At 39.4% G+C, this 22,395-nt stretch overlaps 1 protein-coding gene across 5 annotated transcripts in view; it reads left to right on the forward strand.

Moving 5' to 3' along the window:
- Window positions 1–7,614: 7,614 nt before the first annotated feature.
- LOC126324443 (mitochondrial dicarboxylate carrier-like) overlaps window positions 7,615–22,395 on the forward strand; it is a 95,717-nt gene continuing 80,936 nt past the window's right edge. Inside the window, exon 1 of one of the 5 annotated variants that reach the window (XM_049994962.1) lies at window positions 7,615–7,947. Coding sequence is in view for 1 of the 5 variants with exons in the window: in XM_049994960.1 (XP_049850917.1) it covers window positions 14,746–14,747 (2 nt within the window). In the remaining 4 variants the exon portion in view is untranslated. The other 4 variants (XM_049994961.1, XM_049994975.1, XM_049994967.1 and 1 more) reach the window with 4 other exon arrangements.

Genomic DNA, 22,395 nt, shown 5'->3' on the forward strand with positions numbered 1-22,395 from the left:
CAATTGTCCTCAGTTTAGGGAGATCAGGGCAGACCATTCTGAGTTCCAGACTTCCAGCAATCAATGGCATATAAATGACTGAAGGTATGGTTCTAGGACCCCGATTTCCAGAATCGGCATCCTGGTGGCCAGCTGGGCCAACCAGGCAGCTCGTTCATTTCCCGAAATCCCAATGTGGCCAGGAGTACAAATGAAAACGACTGGCTGCCCAACTTGATGCAGGTCTGAGACAAGATCCTGGGTAGCTGTAACCTCTGGGTAAAATAGAAATGCCATGTGCCTAGGGCCTCCCCTCGGGTTGACCGTTCGCCTGGTGCAAGTCTTTCGAGTTGATGCCACTTTGGCGACTTGCATGTCAATGGGGGAGGGGGGGGGGGGTTAAATGATGATGATAAGAACAACACAACAACCAGTCCCTTAGCAGAGAAAATCTCCGACCCAGCCAGGAATCAACACGGGCCGTTAGGTATGACATTCTGTCGTGCTGACTACTCAGCTACCAGGGCCGGACACCACTGGGTGAGGAGAGTAGCCTGGTCTACAGCCTGAAGGCTGCTAAGGGAGTTGTTACAGAGTACTAAGGGAGTCGTTACAGAGTAGGATACTCTTGCCTAAGGGCTAATTTAATGGCCATCAATTCAGCAGTGAAGACACTGTAGTCATTTGGCAGAGTGTGGAGTTCACTATACTGTACATGTGTTTATGCAAAGCACGTTCATCCGTCAACTGTTGAGCTATAAGTGAACACCGCTTCTAAACCTAGCTACTTCTCATGGACAGCCAAGAACAGGACGTGAAAAATTGTAGGAACAACAGAATCTTTTGGACCAAAGGAGACATCTTCAAGGCAAATCTAAAGTCAAGGTGCAAGCTATGGGGGCAGATGTATTGCCACCCTGACTAGAGGTGACAGTGGAGAAAATTACAGCTCCAGACAGACACTGGAGGCATTCAGCTGTTGTAAACCCAGTTCTGGGTCGATGTGGGAGGTATACCTCCCTTCCAGAGAAAAGGCCATGGTAGTTGGGATGCTCAGGGAAACTACAAATGCGTATGTTGTTTGTGCCTGATACATAATAGAGGGGCTCCAGACTCGACTAATAGGGTGGTCACGGGGCTAGTTCAGAAGACTCCTGTTGCAGATCAGACTCCATAGTGATGAACTGGGTCCAGCATCCGCAATGCTCACCATATACAAGACACCTATACTCAAGATATGACAGAATCAAGGCTCTGGAGAGCCATAAAAGGGTATAGTGATCTACACCCCAGCAATTGTAACTGAGGCAGTGAAGTGTATTGATGTGTCGCCGGCACTTTCGCTTAAGTTGGTGAAGGTGGGAAAGCCATTTTAGCTGTGAATCGATGACTAGTCCCAGAAAGGGGTGCGTCTCAACTATAAGAAGTAATTGATAGTCTAGGTAAAGCTCTGGGTGTGAGTGGGCAGCAGAACAGTGACAGAAGTGCAGAACACAAGTTCTGGCAGCTGAAAACCGAAAGCCATGGGTGAGGGCCCATGACTATGCCTGTCATATTGGGCTCTGTAGGTGACACTCAGCAACAACAACCATACTAAAAGCAAAAATCATCGGCATATAAGGAGGATGATATCAAAGACCCTACAGCTGCCTGTAGACCACTGATGGCCGCCAAAAAGGGGAGGTTGCACAGTGCAGAGCCCTGCAGGACCCTGTTTTCCTGGATGTATGGAGTACTGAGTGAAGCCCCCACTTGAACTTGGAATGTACTGTGTGACAGGAAGTTCTTGACAATAATTGAGAGTGGGCCCAAGACGCCACTCCCGTAACATAGTAAGGATCTGGTGACGCCATGTCATGTCATAAGCCTTTGGAAAAGACAGCTATGAGGTGCTGATGGTGTGCAGAGGCCATCTGGATGGTGGACACCAGGTGCACCAAGTTATCAGCAAAAACCACCCTGAGATGAAGCCAGGAGGCCCTAAGACTCAAGGAGATAACACAGCTGCTTGCTCATCATGCACTTGAACAACTTACAAAGAATGATGGTAAGGCTGACTGGGTAACAACTGTCCATCTCGAGGAGGTTCTTGCTGCATGGTTAGAGGCATTATGTCACGGATTGCAGGCCCCCTCCCACCAGAGGTTGGAGTCCTCCCTTGGGCACGGTTGTGTGTGTTGTTCTTAGTGTAAGTTAGTTTAAGTAGTGTGTAAGTCTAGGGACAGATGACCTCTGCAGTTTGGTTCCTTAGGAATTCACACACATTTGAACACATTTTGAGGAGGTTCTTACCCAGTTTCAGTGCCAGAACTATCATGCTTTCTCACCACTGAGATGGGAACTTATGCTCATTCCAGATCTGATTAAAGAGGACAAGGATGTGATGCTGACAGTCCACTGAGAGATATTTGAGCATTTGATTGTGGGTGTGGTCTGGCCCCAGGGTCATATCAGGGCAATGGGCAAGGACACTGGAGAGTCCCCATTCACTGAATACAGCACTATATGGCTGTAGGTGGTGGGTAGTAAAAGATAAGTACATTCACCGCGTCCTCTGTTTCATGAATCAAAAGACGGGGTGCTAGTTCTCAGACTCAGATGTGTGAGCAAAATTCTCAGCAAAATGCTCAGTGACAGCATCTCCATCAGTATAAATGGCACACCATATACAGGGTTCATCTGCAGGAAACTGGAAGCAATAGACTCACCTGATCTTTACCCAGAGCCGTGATGGAGAAATAGGTGATTCAATGGTGTAAGCCAAGGAAGAGGGGATTGATTGGTTGCGTGCCAAAACAATGGCTGTCATTTTATGCTGAACAGTACTGCCTTGCAACAATGGGGAGCTAAGGACAACAGCATTATAGAGAACCCATCTGAGTTGGCATCCAAGGGAACAATGCTGAGGGAGGGATAGGAAGATCGGGAAGTGGTCACTACCACACAGATCATAATGGTCCTTTCAGTGGATAAATGGTAGAAGACCAGGACTACAAAAGAAGAGATCAATGGCTGAGTAAGTCCCGTGTGTCACACTGAAGTATGTGCGGACATCAGAGTTCAAGAGGCAAAGATCAAGTAAAGTTTCAATGTCATTACCATGGCCAGTGATCATTGTTCCACCCCACAAAAGGTTATGGGTGTTGAAGTCACCCAAGACTAGAAGTGGGGGGGTGGGGGATGGGGGGGGGGGGGGGAGCTGAAACGGTAATGTAGACAGTTCATCCTGGGGCATGAGATCATCGAGAGGAAGATAAACAATACAGATGGAAAATCCTGATGTGCCTGTATTCAAACAGCTGTGGCCTCCAATGGAGTATCAAGAGGCACAAGGTCATATAGTCCAGCACATATGTACAAACTCTACCCAATACCCCCTCATAGCTGGTAAGATTCTTAAAATAACCTCAGTAGCCACAAAGAGAAGGGGTCCAAGTTATTGGAAACCATACGTGTTTCCTGGATAGCAATACAGAATGCAGGGAATATGCTTAAAAGCTGCCGTAGCTCAGCCAGGTGGTGGAAAAATCCGTTACAGTTCTACTGGCAGATAAGATTGTCTGAGTACTGTGGGGGCATGAAGCTAACAGAGTGTGGGGAGGGTAAGGGGGGGGGGGGGTTGCATCATGTACTGCCACAGATTGAGATGTCAGGGGATCCACTGGCACATTCCCTGGCGAGATTGGGTGCTTCAGGGGGCGACTGGAATGTCACTTTGGGCACAGGAGTACATGTAGAGTCCAGAAGCATGGCGTGGAGTTTCCTTCATCTTAGAGAACATCTTTTTGTCCTTATTGTCCTCCTCCTCCTCTTCAGAAGATGAAGACTGAGAAAGTTTCCCTGAATTGGTTCCAAGTACAGAGGAGGGACAAGAAGTTTCAACGGCCAGCAGCCTACGGTTCCTTCAGCCACTGGCTAGCAGCTGGCTGTGGACCAGCAGGAACCCTGGAAGGAAGAGTCCCAAGGGACCTCTTCCTAGCTAGAGAAACCAGAGGAGGATGGGGTGCCTATAGCTGGTGGATGGGGACCGATTTCCCAGGCAGGTGGGGAGCCAATGCTCCCAAAAGTGGGTGCAGTGCAAGCACCAGAAGAGTCCCCATCTGCCTGTGGGTTAGGTATCAGTGGGAGGCTCTTAGGGCCAACTGTAAGAGGTGCAACAGAGGAAGGCACTGTAACAGAGAAAGTGACGACATTGCAGTTGTAGCATAAGAGTATGTCATTTGTTTGTAATATAGATGCACCTATTTTTTCTGGCCTCTTGGTATGTGAGCTTGTCCAGGGTCTTATACTCTTGGATTTTCTTCTCACAGAGCAATCTGGTGAGCAGGAGAGTGGAGCCTGCCACAGTTTACACAGTGGGAGGAAGGGTACAAGGAACATTCAAGTGCAGCAGGTATCCACAATTCCTGCAGGTAGGGGTATCAGTGCAATGGGAAGACATGTCCAAACTTTGTGCACCTGAAGCATCTAAGAGGATGAGGAAAATAGGGTTTCACGCCACACTAGTAGCCCATCACCTTGACCTTCTCAGTCAATGTATCACTCTCAAAAGCCAAGATGAATGCCCCGATAGCAGCACTGTTGTCCCTTGGTCCCCTATACTGACAGATGAAGTGCGCAGCCCATTGCTCTATAAGTTGGTCCACGGATCATAGTCAGATTACAGAAGAAGGTCACAGTGATAGATGATGCCGTGGACCATATTGGGACTCTTGTACGGAGTTACAGTTACGGGAATGCCACCCACCTTTTTACAAGAGAGCATCACCTGTGACTGAACAGGAGATGACATTTTAATGAGGAGGGAACTGATCTTCATCTCAGAGATGGCTGCAATTTCCCCGTATTTGTTCTCAATGTTTTCCAAAAAAATAAAGGCTTTGTGACCAAAAAGCTGTCCCCGTCAGTCGTGGTACAGACCAGGTATTGGGAGGAGAATTTTGCTCCTTGTCGTTTAGTCCTGTCTTCCTCCCATGGCGTGGCAAGGGAAAGGAACACATTGGGATCATACTTTGTTGTATCGTACGAGGCCTTTCCATTTTAGGAGACTGCTGGGGCGGTGTGGCCACTAGTGGGAGAAAGTTTAAGCCACTTTGTGTGCAAACTATCCATCGTGCTTTCAACCACTCTGAATGGGGTTATTCCCATGGGCACCACCCAGGCACAGTAATGGATACCTAACCAGTAATCTGTTGCTGGGAGTCCCTGTTCCCCCAGTCATAATGGGCACATATTCCATGGCATACAAAGGGAGCAACTAGTGCAATCACTAACAGTGTTATCCCTGCTTGGTCAGGCGGCTACCATCGTGCAGGTACTTGATGACCCACCACTCCCTCACAAAGGGATGGCTAATATGCTGGGTTTCAGGGGTAATACAACAGGAAGAAATGGTGCCAGGATGGAAGGGCACAGAGATGGTGCATACACGATGGTGGGTGACCTTCCCTGCACATGGACTTCTGTAAAATTTGGAAAATATGGCATGTCAAACCCAATATGGGGTTCATATAATCATTAATGGCAGGTGAAGATAGTGCTGGCAGTGAAACTAGAAATCAAGACCAAAATCGTGAACCAAGTCCAAACAATGTCTGCAACAAAAGGACCAACTGATGGAAAGTCAGAGGAGGGATATCGAAGTGTAGGTTTTCAGCACAAAAAGAGGAAGCAAAGTTGCAAAGGGTGGTACCCTGTGGTAGTCAAGCATGCACTTACCAAAGAGTAGTGAGCTCCCTGGAGGGAGAGAGGGGCCAAGTAAAAGTGTGTGATTAGTTCTCTGGTGGGAAGATATTACTGACTTAAATTGGGTTTTACGTGAAGTTAAAAAAAAAATTAATAAAATCTTGTAATTGTCAAGATCATAAGTGTATAACATTACATGATGGCTAGTTTCAGCTGGTTAGACAGCCTTCTTTAGATCTGGAATTCCAACAGAAAATTGCACTATGGTAGGCTACCAGAAGGGATTACAGAAATCGTAATAATACCAGTAAAAAGGCAGTTACATACTGACTATAAAAACTATAAAAATGAGGCTAAGACACAATGTCTGCATCAAGTAGACACTCATGTAAGAGACAGACCTCAATGAATCAACTGAGAAGAACATTACAAACATATATCTTTAGTCACTCTTGCTACATATCAAATGAATCTCTAGATTCAGCTATCAAAAGATACTGTTAGCTATATGGCAAGTAGTAGCATTCATTGTGATGCTATGACAAGTAGTAATAAATTGTTAATAGGTGTAATTTTCTGTGAAAAATCATTGTAATCAAATAATTTCTATGAATTGCAGTTAAAAATGCAATGCAGCTATATAATTTAATTGAGGAGGCAGCAGCTTGTTTTTTCATTGTACCAGCTTCCTTTCTCTGATCATCTGTTGAAATATACTTTGACTTGTTCTGGTCCTTAGAGACACTTTTTCTTGATGGGAGTTATGGAATGCAATGAATGATGAAAAGAAGAAAGAATGAATGCTTGTTTTGACCTTAAGTTTGCTGCTGTTCATTTCAGTACTATAGCACCTCAAATGTCAGATCATATATTTTCCATTTTAAGGCTTTTTAACAGTAACCTGCAGTTAGATTTATAATCCTTTTTTTCTAAGACAGTTTCAATTACTTTTGGTTTTGTTTACCCTTCAACCTACAGCTCTTACTTCATAGAATATAATGTACTGACATTATTTAGTAGGCATATGGCAGTATTTTGTCGTAGATATTGGTCATCTTGCTACCATATAGCAGCTACATGTCTGCCATTTTACAAGAGACCTATATTGTTATTATTAATATTATTATTATTTCAGATAGAACAGAGATCTTTGCTGCACTGTTTGCTGAAAAAGGGAATGATAATTTGCTTTATATATTGCACCAACAGAAATGATCTAGTGGAAACGTTGAGATATAGTGCTTTGTATGAGTGATGATACCATTAAGAAAAGGACACAAAGCACACTAATAACTGAAATGTTGAGGTGATTTCATTGTGTTCTACACATCCAGCAAAAAGAAACACCTTCATGAATGTGGAATGATTCCATGTTCACATTAACGGAAGACAAGCAAATCGAAGAAACTTAATCTATATACTCCACTAATAATAAAATGCTGCCATCTGCTTAGTATCATTCATACTGACGACAGGAGTATTTAATCAATTAAATAAGAAATGATGTTGCTACTTTAAGGGGGGGGGGAGGGGGGAGATGATGTTGCTTCCTTAACCATACTGAGTACCTGTCATTTAAATCCTGTTGATGGCTTAATATTTATCTAACTGAATATATATTTTTTAAAGAAAATAGTTAGGTACATTGTCGATATGGGGTCACTTGTCAACCAACTTTACAATTAATACTGATGCTCGTTACGAAGCTGTTGCAACTTTTTAATCATCGAATCTGATAAAACAATTTGAGACCCGACGTAAAACAAAGCTGCACAACTAAATTTCGAGGAAAAGTGTATGTACAGCCAGTTATATTATTTACGTGGTAACTGCTTATAACGTTGCCCCAAGAAACACCTGATCGATGTTGTATCCGTCCACATTTTCTTATGCGTTTTCAATTTTCCAAGCTGTTAAGCGTGAAGAACCTCGTAAGAAATTTTATTTATTTTGCCTCTAACTCTTCATTGCTGTCAGATAAAAATTTCATGTAGTTCACTATTTAGCACCTTGTGTACGTCCTGTCAGATCGCAAAACGCCATACGTCAGTACAAGACTGATTTTTAGGTTTCATAAAATCACTCGCACTTGGCATGCTACGACTTCATATTTCGTCAGCGTAGTGGCCAGTAGTAATTAGAACAGATAGGGTAATATTTTTGATGATAACCTACTGCTGACCGCTGTTTAAGTGGCTATTCAGATAAGCGATTTGTAAGGGTGCTTATGAACTGAACTCGTAACAGCTGGCTAAGTGGTTGTTTTTACAGTTTGTATTACAGGTATGTTATTACTCAAAATTACGTTAAATGTTAATTGTTTGATGTTAATTTAAATTCTGTTGATAGGTGTTAAAAATACGTTTTGTCGATACCATACACACATCCATGTCACAGGTATACGAAGTTTGCAAAAAGTTCACTGGAAATAATATTTTGTCATAGATGCTACGTGTTGGAGTAATTGGTACTTGATAGTACGGTTGAGGTTGCGATATGCCGAAAGGAAAGTTTCTTCTGTGTTAAAAGAAAGGCAATTCATTGATACTTCTCAATGAGAAGACGAGTGTTCGAATAATTGGGAGTTCGAAATGGTACCACAGTTTATAGCTTCCCTTTTACTGATGTTCAGATTTTGGAAATGGTTTCAAGTTGGGTCACAACACTTTTTAAAAAAAAAAAAAAATAATTTTCAAGTAACACAAGAAAAGAACCCTTTTAAGTGTGCCGCATTTCGCTGCAGGCCTAGTTTATGGTCTTAATTCCACCAAAATAAAGCCGGGGTATCTGACAAGTCATCTTGCGTCATCATTAATTTTTCACGTAACCGATGTATGCCACTTGATTCCTCAAAATTATTCAGTCCGTTGTGGGCGCTGGTAGCACGCGCCTGTTATACATTGGTTACGATGCTATGAATAACTTCGAGAACTAAAATTGTCCGAAATACTAGGAAGATGTGTAAAAAGTAGAACTTCCTACGTCCACATCAGGAGTCTGACGTTGCCAGTGAAATATTTGTGTAGGCTAGTCAAACGGAAACCCATCTCTTAGAGAAGGTAAAGTGACCGACTGTTAGCGTTTACGGAACATAAAGGGTAATGCAGATTGATAAAATTGACACTGTTATGTCACTTGACGAGTATGTAAACACTACAAATGTTTGTCTTCGAAAACAAACGGGGACACACTGTTATACGTAAGGCTAGAGGGTTCATCAAATATATTCTGTCGTAATGTAAATCAACATCTTTCAAACCGGCTGCAGTCACTTTTATAATGGTAAATCAAGTACTTGGATTGTACCATTTTGTGCAATATACAATATGTATAAATTAACCAGTGGATGCATATTTGCAGTTTTGGCCATTTTTAAGTTGATTTTTACAGTAGTTTGCTTATTATATTTAGGAACAGAAAGAGCTTAACATGAAAGTTAATCATTACATATCACTTCTAAGCATGCAAGTGCTAGACATCTATGAAAGGCAACAGTTTAGTTCTGCATGATTGAAAGTAGTAGTTGATGGATTCAACGAAACATGATGTTACCATGACATATATTGAAGTTCCCACTTTCTTTGTTACAACAGTATACATGTTATGTCACAGTGTCTAAATAAAAATGCTTTATTCACCTTATGAGCATCTTTATAAGCAATCATTGCTGTCAAAAGCCGAAGAAAGTAGGCAAATGTCACTCAGTAGAAGGAAATAATGATAAATACACTACATAATTAAGTAAATAACAATAAATAATTATGCGACAGAACAATTAGAAGGGAAATGCATTATGTAAGGTGTATTGCCAAAACAGTAAATAATTAAACAGGTAATTGATTTCAAGTACAAGACAGTTATAGTATGTTGGCTAAATTATTAGTTTACATAAAACTGCAGATAAAAGGCAAATTTGAAATGTCGCAATTTATTTTAGACCTGGATGTCTTGATACTGTGTTGATATCTGTAGTAAATTTATTATCTTAGAAACCAAATTTTTCAGTTCACTTCTTGTGGTGTAATAGATTTGTCCAGTTTGCGAATGTCAATTTGTTTGCTTGTTTACATGCTAATATGAATTTGCTGGATATCTTGGATATTTGAATAAAAATAAACCAGTCTCATTTTTATGGGAAACATACTTTGCTTTAGACTTTTCTGTTATATTCTTTGCATTTGTATTACAGTATTTGATTCCTGGCAACAGTAGGTATTTCATAGACAGTATAGTCTTAGGCTCACTTGCCTTTTCCTTCCATCTCTTTTTGCCCTTGCCTTGTCTCCTGTTTCTCTTGTAGCACTCTCCCTCCTCATTCTCTTCCTCAACCTAGCCTCCACTACAAATACCTTCCCACCTCACCCCACTCGCTCACACACCTAGGCGTAAAATTACTAATCTATCCAATAGTAACCACACTCTTAGCTAATAACCCATACCATAATCACATGTTTCTTCACTATCCCCCCCCCCCCCCCCTCTTCCTTTTCTAATATTTCCAACTGCTTTCTTTCTATTTCCAATCTCTCTCCACTCTACCCGAAGCAATGACTGAATGTGCGCTGTGCAAGGCATGGCAGAATATTGTCAAATGATCTTTCACAGAACCCAAATAAATTCTGGTTGTGTGTAAGGACTGCTAGTGACGCCAAAGTTAATGTCCAGTCCCTAGTGAATAAGACAGGAATTGAAATTGAGGATGACAAAGCAAAAACTCAAATGCTTAAGTCTATTTTCATATGTTCATTTACGAAGGAAAACCCTGGAGAAATGCCCCAATTTAATCCTCATGCCACTGAAAAAAATGAATGGAATAATTATTAATGTAAGTGGTGGTGAGAAATAGCTGAAATTGTTTAAACTGAACAAAGCTCCAGGGCCTGATGGAATCCCTGTAATCAGGTTCTATACTGAATTTCCAGCTGAGTTAGCCCCTCTTCTAACCAGTATCTATTGTAGATCCCTCATACAAAAAAACTGTGCCCAGTTAAAAAAAAAAAAAAAAAAAAAAAAAAAAAAAAAAAAAAAAAAAAAAAAAACAGGTCACAGCCTTCGTCACAGCCTTCTACAAGAAGGATAGTGGAAGTGATTTATAAAACTAAAAACTACTGTCCAATGTACTTGACATTGATTTGTGGTAATATCTTAGAACATTTTGTGTGCTGAAAAATAACGAGTGTCATGAACAGAATGACCACCTCAATGCAAACCAGCATGGATTCCGAAAACATCGTTCATGTGAAAACCAACTTGCACTTTTTGCATGACATACTGAAAGCTTTGGATCAAGGCAGTCAGGTAGATACAGTATTTCTTGATTTGCAAAAAGCATTTGACTCAGTACTGCACCTATGCTTATTGTCAAAAGTACAATCATATGGGGTATGAAATGAAATTTGTAACAGGATTGACCTGGAACCATCCAGCCCTAACTATAAGTACATTAAATATGCCGATGATACAAATATACTTATCAAAGGAAAGACCCAAGAAGAGCTCTAAAATGAAATAAAAAAGAGCACTACACATGTATCAAAATGGTTCGCAATGAACAACTTAATAATAAACACACATAAAACAAATACTATGCATCTGCACACAGTGCGGAATAAACAGCCTTTAACTGCAACCATAGAAATGTTAGGCAAAAGACTTGAAATTGTAAATACCACCAAATTTTTGGGAGTTTGGATCCAAGATGACCTAAGATGGCAGAAACACACACAACACCTATGTAGTAAATTAAATACCATTTGTTATAGTATAAAAATTCTTGCTGGATGCACATCTATACAAGCCATAAAAAATGTGTACTATGCCCAAGCAGAATCATTACTACGATATGGTTTAATTTGCTGGGGAAATTCACCACCCAGCAAAAGCTGTTTTATTGCACAAAAAAGAATTGTAAGAGCCATGGAAGGCTTAGCACCTCGATCTCATGCAAACCCTCATTTAAAAAGCTTCATATTCTTCCATTACCATGCCTACATATCCTAGAAACAATAATGTTTATAAGGAAAATCGTAGATGAAAATAACAAGATTGCTCCAAAAACCCAAAATATCTATTCATACAACACAAGAAATAATCAAGATTTACACATGCAGTTTTCACATACAACACTAAAATAAAAAGGACCCTTGCAAGCAGGAAAAAAAAAACTGTATAACAAACTACCTAAAGAAATTAAGGCAATAACTGGAATGCATAAATTCAAAACTGCAGTGAGTGACTACTTGCTACAGAATTGTTACTTTAGTGCTGATGAATTTTTATCTACAATGTAAATATGTGAAATATTTAATAGTTTATACAATTAAGGCCAAAATAAGAAATGTGTACATTAGATTTATCTGTGTATTATATGTGGTCTATTACATATATGTGTGTGTCTGCATAACCAAGGCCAAAAGTATGAAATGTGTGCATGTAAAATTTACTTGTGAAATGTTATTCCCATATGTTAGATTTATATTGCTATATACTGAAAACCATACAACAGCTTTTTTCTGTTAAACTTTATTGCAAATTATTTGACTTGTCCTATATCATTATGTACCCCTGTACAGTGTATGATTCACAGGACCAATAAATATACAATACAATACAACTTTTTGATAGGGAGCATGCAACATGTTATCTTGGATGGAAAGTCATCATCAGATGCTGAAATAATTTTGTGTGTACCCCAGGGAAGGGTACTGGGACACTTGCTGTACATGTTGTATATTAATGACCTTGCATGCAATATAAATAATAACATTAGGCTTTTTGCAGATGATGCAACTATCTATAATGAAGTATTTTCTGAAAGAAGCTGAAGAATGTTCAGTAAGATCTTTATGAGATTTCAAAGTGGTGCAAAGATTGACAACTTGCATTAAATGTTCAGAAACGTAAAACTGTGCTCTCCACAAAATGAAAAATAATAATAATAATAAGTAGTATCCCATGACATCAATAAGTCACTGTTGGAATCGGCCAACTCGCACAAATACCTGGGTGTTACACATTGTAGGGATACGAAATGGAATGATGACATGGCCTCAGTCGTGGGTAAAATAGGTGGTAGACTTAAGGTTATTGGTAGGACCAATAATTCAAGGACATTCTTAATCACATTTATTGTTGTTATAATACCGCCAACCGGTTTCAACCCGATGTAGGGGTCATCTTCTGGGCATTTACACCATTGGTCGACTGCTGGTGGTGTCACTCCTGCCGTTATGTAGACAGGAGTGACACCATCAGCAGCCGATCAATGGTGTAAATCCCCAGAAGATGACCCCTATGTCGGGTTGAAACCAGTTGGTGGTATTATAGCAATAATAAATGCGATTAAGACTGTTCTTGAATTATTGATTAATCATACTAATCACTGCTTCTCTCCACAACCATGTTGCCCAAAAAATTATTGGTAGGGTACTGGGGAATTGCAATCAGTCTACAAACCAGATAGCTTACAAATCACTCATGTGATCAGTTCGAGAATGCTGCTCTAGTGTGTGGGACCCATACCAAATAGGTTCAACAGGGGATATTGAATGTATAGACAGAAGGGAAGAACGAATGATGACAGGTTTGTTAAATTTATGGAAGAGTTCACAGAGATACTTAAGGAACTGAATTGAAAGACTCTTGAAGATAGACAAAACTATCCTGAGAAACTTTTTTAACAAAGTTTCAAGATCTAGCTTTAAATGCTGACTTTAGGAATATACCAAAATCCTCTATGTAATGCTCACTTAAGGATCAGGAGGATAAGATTAGTATAATTACTGCACATGAAGAGGCACTCAAACAATCGTTCTTCCTTCACTCCACATATGAATGGAATGGGAAGAAACCCTAATAACTGCTACAATGGGACATACCCTCTGCCATGCACCTCAAGGTGGTTTGCGGATTAAAGATGTAGACGTAAAAGTAGATATAAATTTGTGTTTGCATAACTCAAGATAAAATAACAAAATAGTTGTAACTCAAAAACTTCTTTGACGAAAGTTACGTGAAGTGCCAATGACATGTTGAGACGTAAATAAAATAGGGCAGTACAGTTCCATGAAAGAATAAATTTGCAGTCTTAGATGGCATGTGAAAGAATGATTCAGGTATTTTAATACAAATAAAATAATCATGTAGTCTGATAATACTGATGAAACACACAGCAGTTTGTACTGCTGTGTATGATTCTCATATGAGCTCTATACAAAATTAATATGATTTTTCTGGCATAGCTGCTCTCAATGCTCATTGTGCAATTGATGGTAAATGAACGAATTATGTTATTATTGGATTTCAAGACAGAAGAAAATACCAAGATCATTTACTGAGGGAGTTGGGTAGGATTAGGAATCATGCAGGGGCAACATTTATGTATTAACACATGGAAAAATTTAGAGGATGATTTTATTCAGCAGTGAGCTTTAAACTGCTGTTGTTGGTGAAGACTGTGATACAGAAATAAAATTGTTTTTGAAAATACAGCGTACAATTATCATGTATAAATAAACTGTAAACTGAGTGTCTTTGTGGTATTATACTTTCAATGTGACTGCATACACCCCATCATTCACCTACAGATGAGTGGTAACTATTGGTTGCCTGTCCTCACTTCTTGTTTGGTCATTTCCATTATGAAATATCCAGTATTGTAATACTACTATTTGAATTATGATATTGGTACCTTTCCTACTAGTGCAGTGACTATCCAGATGAGTACATTCATAATCAGGCAGATATTGCTTATTTGTGGCTCTCTGCAAATAATAGAGGCCACCAGAGTTTACACACACACACACACACACACACACACACACACACACACACACACACACACAGACAGAGAGAGAGAGAGAGAGAGAGAGAGAGAGAGAGAGAGAGAGAGAGAGAGTGGTGTAAAGGAACACTGCAAATATTTACTTTCTGCCATTAGAGCCTTGGCACAGTACCAGTTCGTGCTCGTAGCTGATCATGTTTTTGACCTGAGTTTCAGGCCTCACTAAAGCCTGTTACCCAGTAAGAAAATATTCTCAATACAGTTCAGAGTTCTTTGTAACTTCTAGAATCATACCATTCATGTAAGTGAGGTATCTGTTGCATGTACTAGGAGAAACCTTTTCTTATAAAATCTATAAAACTGCACTTATAATAGTTCATAGATGTAAAAGAAAACATATGACTGTAGGTTATGTTAACTTTTTGGAGAATGCATGAATTATTGAGAGTGAATTTTTTAGTAAATGATTAATGCACTGGTTTTCGGAAGCAAATTCCATTGGTGGTTCGATGAACCCTCTTCCAGGCACTTGAATGTGATTCGCAGAGTATCCATGTAGATGTAGATGTACTGATAAGCATTTAGTGTAATTTTGTATGCAAGCATCAAATTTATTGTGCTATAGTTGAATGTACCTTATAAGTGGAAAATACAGTTGAGTTAAAAAGGTTTCATTTAGCTAGCTTTCATGGTATTACTATGTCAAAGTTTGAGGAATGTAGGAGATGAGGTACTGGTAGAAGTGAAGCTGTGGTGACAGGTCATAAGTAGTGTTTGGATAGTTCAGTCAGTAGAGCATTTGTTCATAAAAGGCAAGGGTCCCAGATTTGAGTCCCAGCCCAGCGCACAGTTTTTATCTGCCCGGAAGTTTCAAATCAGTGCACACTCTGCTGCGGAGTGAAAATTCCTTCTTTGAACATGTCTGCACCCCAATATTCATTCACATTTGTTTCTTTAATTAATCTCGAGGGTGATTTATTGTTTCTTTTCTCTTTTCTAGGGTAGATTGTATATCATTTGAAGTCTTTCTTTCACACTGGAAAAGAACTCATTGACACATCATCATAATATACCTGAATCCCAATCCTACTGACATTTTCACTCGTACATGAAGCTTTCTTACTCAGAGCGTCCTCCTCTTTTCATATTTTGTGTGCACCCATAAATCTCATAAGTGTGCTCTTCTGCACTGTGCACAGCTAGTTCAGATTTAACTAGTTGTGTGCTATGTGTCCAGAAATTTGCAGTGTGAGCTACTGTGTAATCAAGTATAACTTCATGATGATTTTTAGAGATGGATGGAACTTATTTTTGCATACCCATGTAATTTTGCTCATTTGTTTGAAAATTAGTTGGCAGAAAGTTTCAGTGTGTTTATGATCGTCAACATGCAAGCACGAATATAGTACTACCACACATCTCTGGAATGAGTTGTTACCTATTCTTACTTTTATGACTGAGTTTCTTGGTTATGACACTTTCTCTTTGTGAACTGTTTTATTTGAAGCTATTTTAAATTTGTATTTCAGACGCCAAATGTGAAGCAATGCCATAACATCTCAATTATTTTTTTCTAATGCTGTGCTAGTATTTCCTGTTATCTTCAGGTCATTGGTATATGTGGTGCATCCTTTTGATCGAGTAGTTCACCCACTTTCTGTTAAACATTTTCCGGGGCAGTATCTCAAAACTCAAGTAGAGATTTCTAGGTCATCCTAAGTGACACAGTCTAGAGTAAAACACTGGCCACCATAGGTTTTCAAAAGTGCTGATTGTGTATTATTATGGCTAAGTGCCTGATTCAGAGCATTCTAGGTGGACTTGCCTTTTCTGAATCCAGGCTGAGATTCATTCATACCATCTAATTTTTTTTTTTTTACATTATTTCAGCCTACCAAATAGTAGTTTCTCTTTATTTTCCTAGTGTGTTTAATAAACACATCAACCTGCAAGACTTTGTTTCTATTTTATCGCCACCTTCTCCTTTTCTGAAAATAACTATTTCTGCTGTTTTCCATATCTGAAATAATCTGCCTTGTGGCCAGCTTTCATTTACTAGTGCTGTAAGGTTTAGAACAATACAATTGGTCAGAGCCTGCAATTTCATTGTGTGTATTGAATCCAGCCCTGCCAACTTCTGATATTTTTTCTGTTGTAATATTGCAACACACATTACTTCTTTCCACAAACAGGACTGCCGTTCTGTGGTTTCTGTAGGTAGTCTGTAGCCACTTTTGGTGTTCTACATCTGCAGTACGATTGTCATTGGGGCAGAGTGCCTTCATTCGTAATTTGGCTGAAGATTCCCAGTCAGTTGTTAATTCTCTGCTTTGTTTCTTCAATGTGAAAAAAGTAGCTGGATTTTATTTTGTTTATTATGATTCTGTAGGTCATTCCCCAAATATATGGTTGGAATTGATCTTTAACACAAGCTTCAAAATGGTCCAGTCTCGATGTTGTTGAGAGTCTTTGTATTGTTGCTTAACACTCCTTTAAAGTTCTAATCTTTTGATACATACACTCTTCTGCTCCAAGTTACATTTGAAATCAACTCCTCACCTTCCTTTTTCTTGTCTAAAATTTTGTAGAGCTCTGCTCCATGGCACCTTAATTTCCATCCCATTCTTAATTACTGCTGGTATTACTTTGTTTATTGCCATTTGAATGACATTTTGTAGCCATATCAAATTCTATTCACTCTTTTGGTCATATGTGGAATCCAGGGAGCAAAAAATCCCAGTCTGATTTCCATTGATTGTTTGTACACTTCATTCCAACATAATTTTCACTGACATGCCCATCATTACACAGTACAAATACAATAATGTTGTGATCACTCATTTTTAGAGATTTACCAACATGCCATAATATTATGTCAGAAAATATGCTATTATGCTAGAGTAATCTCAATATTTTTATGAAAAGCATAGGTGCTACTCTCCATATGGCAGAGACGATGAGTTGACTCAGCATCTCTTCTATATTGTGAGAAGCAACTATCTTTTCATAATAATGTCGTATTCCACCTGGATAGACCATTGTTTAATCTCAGTATTTCTTGTAGCACTTTTTCATTTGTGATTTATGATTAGATTAAATGGTTTATGAAGCTCAGTTCTTCTATTGTGTCTTGGAGGTTTAAATTCCTTACACCCCTTCTGCACTATGCCACAACTGGACTTGGCATTAACATCCAGAGTGAAAATCCGTTCACCCGTATGTTCAGTATTATTGCTTTTTTATATGTGCACCTTACTGACATATATCATCAATGTAATAACAGTATTTGTCAGTAATGTAATACCTGCTAACTTCTTCCAAAGTTTCTAGTTAGTGCATATGCATTGCAAAGTTCATCAATCTTTGCCACTGTAATTACCCTTTTTAAGACAGCAGTAGCCACTATTGGGTTAATTCTCTCTGTTCTTACTTGAGCTCTAACTAGTATGATAGGTAGTTTGCCGTTTTTACTTTATGGCTGCTGAACGCATATTATTTGGAGATCCATTTCTTCAGTAAGTTTTCTTGCTTCCTGTAACACAATAATACAATATGTAGCACTTATCTGATCTATTCTGGTGTTTTGTACCTTGGATAGTAACTGTATTGAAGGAATATACATATATTTAAAGCTACATTGTTGTATTATTGCATAGCTACCCTGTGAGGGTGGCACAGGTACCTTGTGGGGTGTAGTGTTGTGGCCACGGAAGCCCAAGACCGAAAGCTATATGGTCGTAAAACATTACCATCTGAGAACATCAACATTGTTTGTCTCCCCTTTTGCCATTGCATTTGGATTGTCAGTTGAATGTTTATTTACCTTCAGCTGAATATGGTGCACTACTGGAACTAGGTATGTAATTTGATTTGCTTGTGCATGTTAGTTTCTTGCCTGTTGGCTTATTGCCAGAGTCTGCAACTGCATTTCTCCTAAATCTCATGGCATCTTCGCAAGAGATGTAAAAAAAAAAACAGTAGATTGTATGCTGTCAACATATGTTACACATAACCTTTTGTTGGCTTCCTTCCCATAATGACATGCACCTCTTCTTACATTTTCTTTGTTGATTTTATCGCTTTATCTTTTCAGACAGTGAAGTACCTGATGTATTTGTACAGTTGCTACAGAACTTGTGGTCAAAGGTTCTTGCTTGTTTTCATTGTTCTTTTTTAGTTTGTCAGTACCCTGAAGCTAATCCTGAAGGCTCCATTCATTCTTATTTTATTTAGTGTGAATTATGCTCTGTTTGTGTGTACACATCCTTGATGATTTCTATTTTTGCTTAGAAACTTCTGGCTGTGGCTGCATCTCTTCATTTTCATGACAATGGTTTGTTCTGAATTTGACCAAATTGTCTGAAATAGTGTAACTACTATTTTGCTAGCAAATGATAATTTGATGAAAACGAGTGGCAGTGTTCCGACTGTTTTATACCCATGGCCATTTCTGTTTATTTACTTTGCCATGCCAGTACCTGAATACTTTCCATCAATATTAAATTCTGTGAATCTGCCACTTTAGTAAGAGTTGGTACATGCAACAGTTTTTGTTCGTCTCACTGTATCATTTCTTCCTTTTAACATATGGAACACACGCAGGTGTCTGTTTTAAACATAGAACAATATTTTTTGTAAGGTTCTACTCACTACAGTGCAAAGCGGGCCACTTTTCCCATTTTACAGAATTTGGAAATACATCTAGTTAATCTAAAGAAATAGTTTGTAAATAAAATAGAAAGAAACTTCCACATGGGAAAAATATATTAAAAACAAAGATTCCAAGACTTACCAAGCGGGAAAGCGCCGGTAGATAGGCACAATGAATAAAACACACACACACACACACACACACACACACACACACAGAATTTCGAGCTTTCGCAACCGGCGGCTGCTTCGTCAGGAAAGAGGGAAGGAAAAGGAAAGATGAAAGGATGTGGGTTTTAAGGGAGAGGGTAAGGAGTCATTCCAATCCCGGGAGCGGAAAGACTTACCTTAAGGGGAAAAAAGGATAGGTATATACTCACGCGCGCGCGCACACACACACACACACACACACACACACACACACACACACACACACACACATATCCGTCCATACATACACAGACACAAGCAGACATATGCTTGTGTATGGATGGATGTGTGTGTGTGTGTGTGTGTGTGTGTGTGTGTGTGTGTGTGTGTGTGTGTGTGTGTGTGTGCGCGCGCGAGTATATACCTATCCTTTTTTCCCCCTAAGGTAAGTCTTTCCGCTCCCGGGACTGGAATGACTCCTTACCCTCTCCCTTAAAACCCACATCCTTTCATCTTTCCTTTTCCTTCCCTCTTTCCTGACGAAGCAGCCGCCGATTGCGAAAGCCCAAAGTTCTGTGTGTGTGTGTTTGTGTGTTTTATTCATTGTGCCTATCTACCGGCGCTTTCCCACTTGGTAAGTCTTGGAATCTTTGTTTTTAATATAAAGAAATAGTTTTATATTTTACACAATAAAACTTTAGCACAAATTATGGGCATCTGTCTTAAGTGTAAAAGGAGAGTACACATCTAGTCAATGATCTGGTTAAGCAACAATTGCTGTTCTATTTGTGTTAAAGTGGGTAAGTACTGCTGACACCAAATTTTTTTGTGGCAATGACTGTGATGGCTGAAGTGCCATCGCCCAGCCTGAGACAGTGGAAGCAAAACATCATCATACAAACCCTGCAGCTTTTCCCAGCTCTCAGTAGCAGATGGTTTGTGATGCAGCTCTGTTGTTAGCTGACACACAAAAGCTCTGTCACATGACTGCATTACACATAAGTGTTCTTCTGAGCACTTTGCGTTAACCAAAAAAACTGTGGGAGGGCATCAATGGGGAAAAGAACTTAGCTGCCATCAACTGCTGTTATTGTGATAGGTCTACTTCACTGTTATCATGGAGAACAATCAGGAAAGGACTTCCAGTTGTGGAAGTGAAGTATACACAGTTTGCCAGAAAAATGATACTCTCTTTGTCTGGCTCTGTCGAGGTATCAATATTGTTATTCAATTTGAGTTAAGAGTGTGTTGTAGTATGGTCTTTGGCTCAACAGATGTTAGTACTTTCATCTTGGTTTTGAGAAAACAAGATGGCTGGAGCATGCTTGACATCCGAGCAATGAAAATGTATTGCGAAGTGTTTTTTCAAGTTTGATAATGCCGTTGAAGTGCAATGTCAGTGCAGGTGGGAGTTTGAAGTAAGAAATGTCAACCCGCCTAACAATTAAATGCATGATTGACAAGTTTGAGTTGCATGGAATGATTTGTGATATTCATAAAGGAAGACAGCTTACAGCAATAAGTCCTGTTTCGCCAGCTTTCGTGTTGGAAATGTTTGTTAATTCTCCACAGAAGTCCGCTACGTAATGTGCACATGTAGTGGGGCTGAGCAGTACAAGTGTACAAAGAATTATAAAGCTGTGAAGTGGAAAGTTTACATTCAGTGATCACTGCACATGATTAATGATGACAACCCAGATTGCCGAATGCAATTTTGCAAATGGTATCAGCAAATGGTAACTGATGATGAACAATTGGTTCAAAGGTAGTGTGGAGTCACAAGGCACAATTTAAACTTAATGGAACTGTGAATTGGCATAACAGTATGTATTGGGCACTGGAAATCTACATGTTTATGTGGATAAAGCAGTCAATCTACCAGAAGTTCATGTGTGATGAGGACTATCGTCTAGGGGCTTAGTAGGACCCTTTTTTTTATTCTACTGTTACTGGAGAAGTGTACCTGGAAATGTTACACAGATCAATTTTGTCAGGTATATGTGCACTTTATGGAGGTGATGAAGAGGTCTTCTACCTACAGGACGGGGCACCGCTACACTTCCACCTAGCTGTACGAGCTATCCTGGATGACAATTTTCTGGGGCATTGGATTGGACAAAGAGGGCCCATTGAGTTCCCTCTTACGGTCGCCAGATCTAATGCCTATTGACTTTCACTTGTGGGGAACTGTGAAAGATAAAGTCTGTTGATGTAAACCATGCACGCTCGAGGTACTTCGCCTGGAGAATACAGCGACATGTGCAGCGATCTCCACTGTAACATTTACTGACTTAGTTGCGGTGACTGCTCATTGTTCTGTTATGCGTATAACAGTGAGAGGTTAACATTTTAAACATTTAAAGCAACCATGTGCCAAACTGAAGGTTGTACAACATGTGTGATCAATTATTAAGTGTAAAATACACACATAAGTAATATTTTAGGTTAGGCTTTACCATGACTGTTACTGACATTAAACGAAATAACAAGTTTACTGTTACCAGTCACCATTTTATTTATTTCCATGGTGTGTTTCAAAGGTTTAAACCTCCATCATTGGGTGGATTTACATTAGTTAGTATGACATTGGTGTGTGTGTTGTGTTACGATTTTTTGGACAAACTCGTGGCACTGTCTCCAGTGGTCACAGGTTCCTTTTGCTGTCATAACACATCACATTTATACTGTCATATTATATATGACAGCAAAAGGAACCTGTGACCACTGTAGACAGTGCCACAAGTTTGTCCAAAAAATCATAACACAACACATACACCAATGTCATACTAACTAACGTAAATCCACCCGATGATTGATGTTTAAACCTTTGAAATGCATCGTGGAAATAAATAAAACGGTGACTGGTAACAGTAAACTTGTTGTTTCATTTAGTAATAACGTAAGTAATACCTTTCATTCCTTAAAAGTGTGTGTACGTTTTTCTGGCAGGATCTGTATAATGATACGAACAGCTGCAAGGGCTATATTTATGATGTTGTGCTTATAACTGAAAGTTATTGTTGGAAGAAAAGAATTCTGTGGACAAAGGTAGGAAAAACTCTTTGAGTGGGACTTCACCAAGCCCAGTTAGAAGAGTTGGAAAATTGAATGGTTAGAGGTAGAAAACATTAATCTTAAGAACAAGTATG

Source organism: Schistocerca gregaria, chromosome 2 (genome assembly GCF_023897955.1).
Source record: "Schistocerca gregaria isolate iqSchGreg1 chromosome 2, iqSchGreg1.2, whole genome shotgun sequence".
Lineage (NCBI taxonomy): Eukaryota > Metazoa > Arthropoda > Insecta > Orthoptera > Acrididae > Schistocerca > Schistocerca gregaria.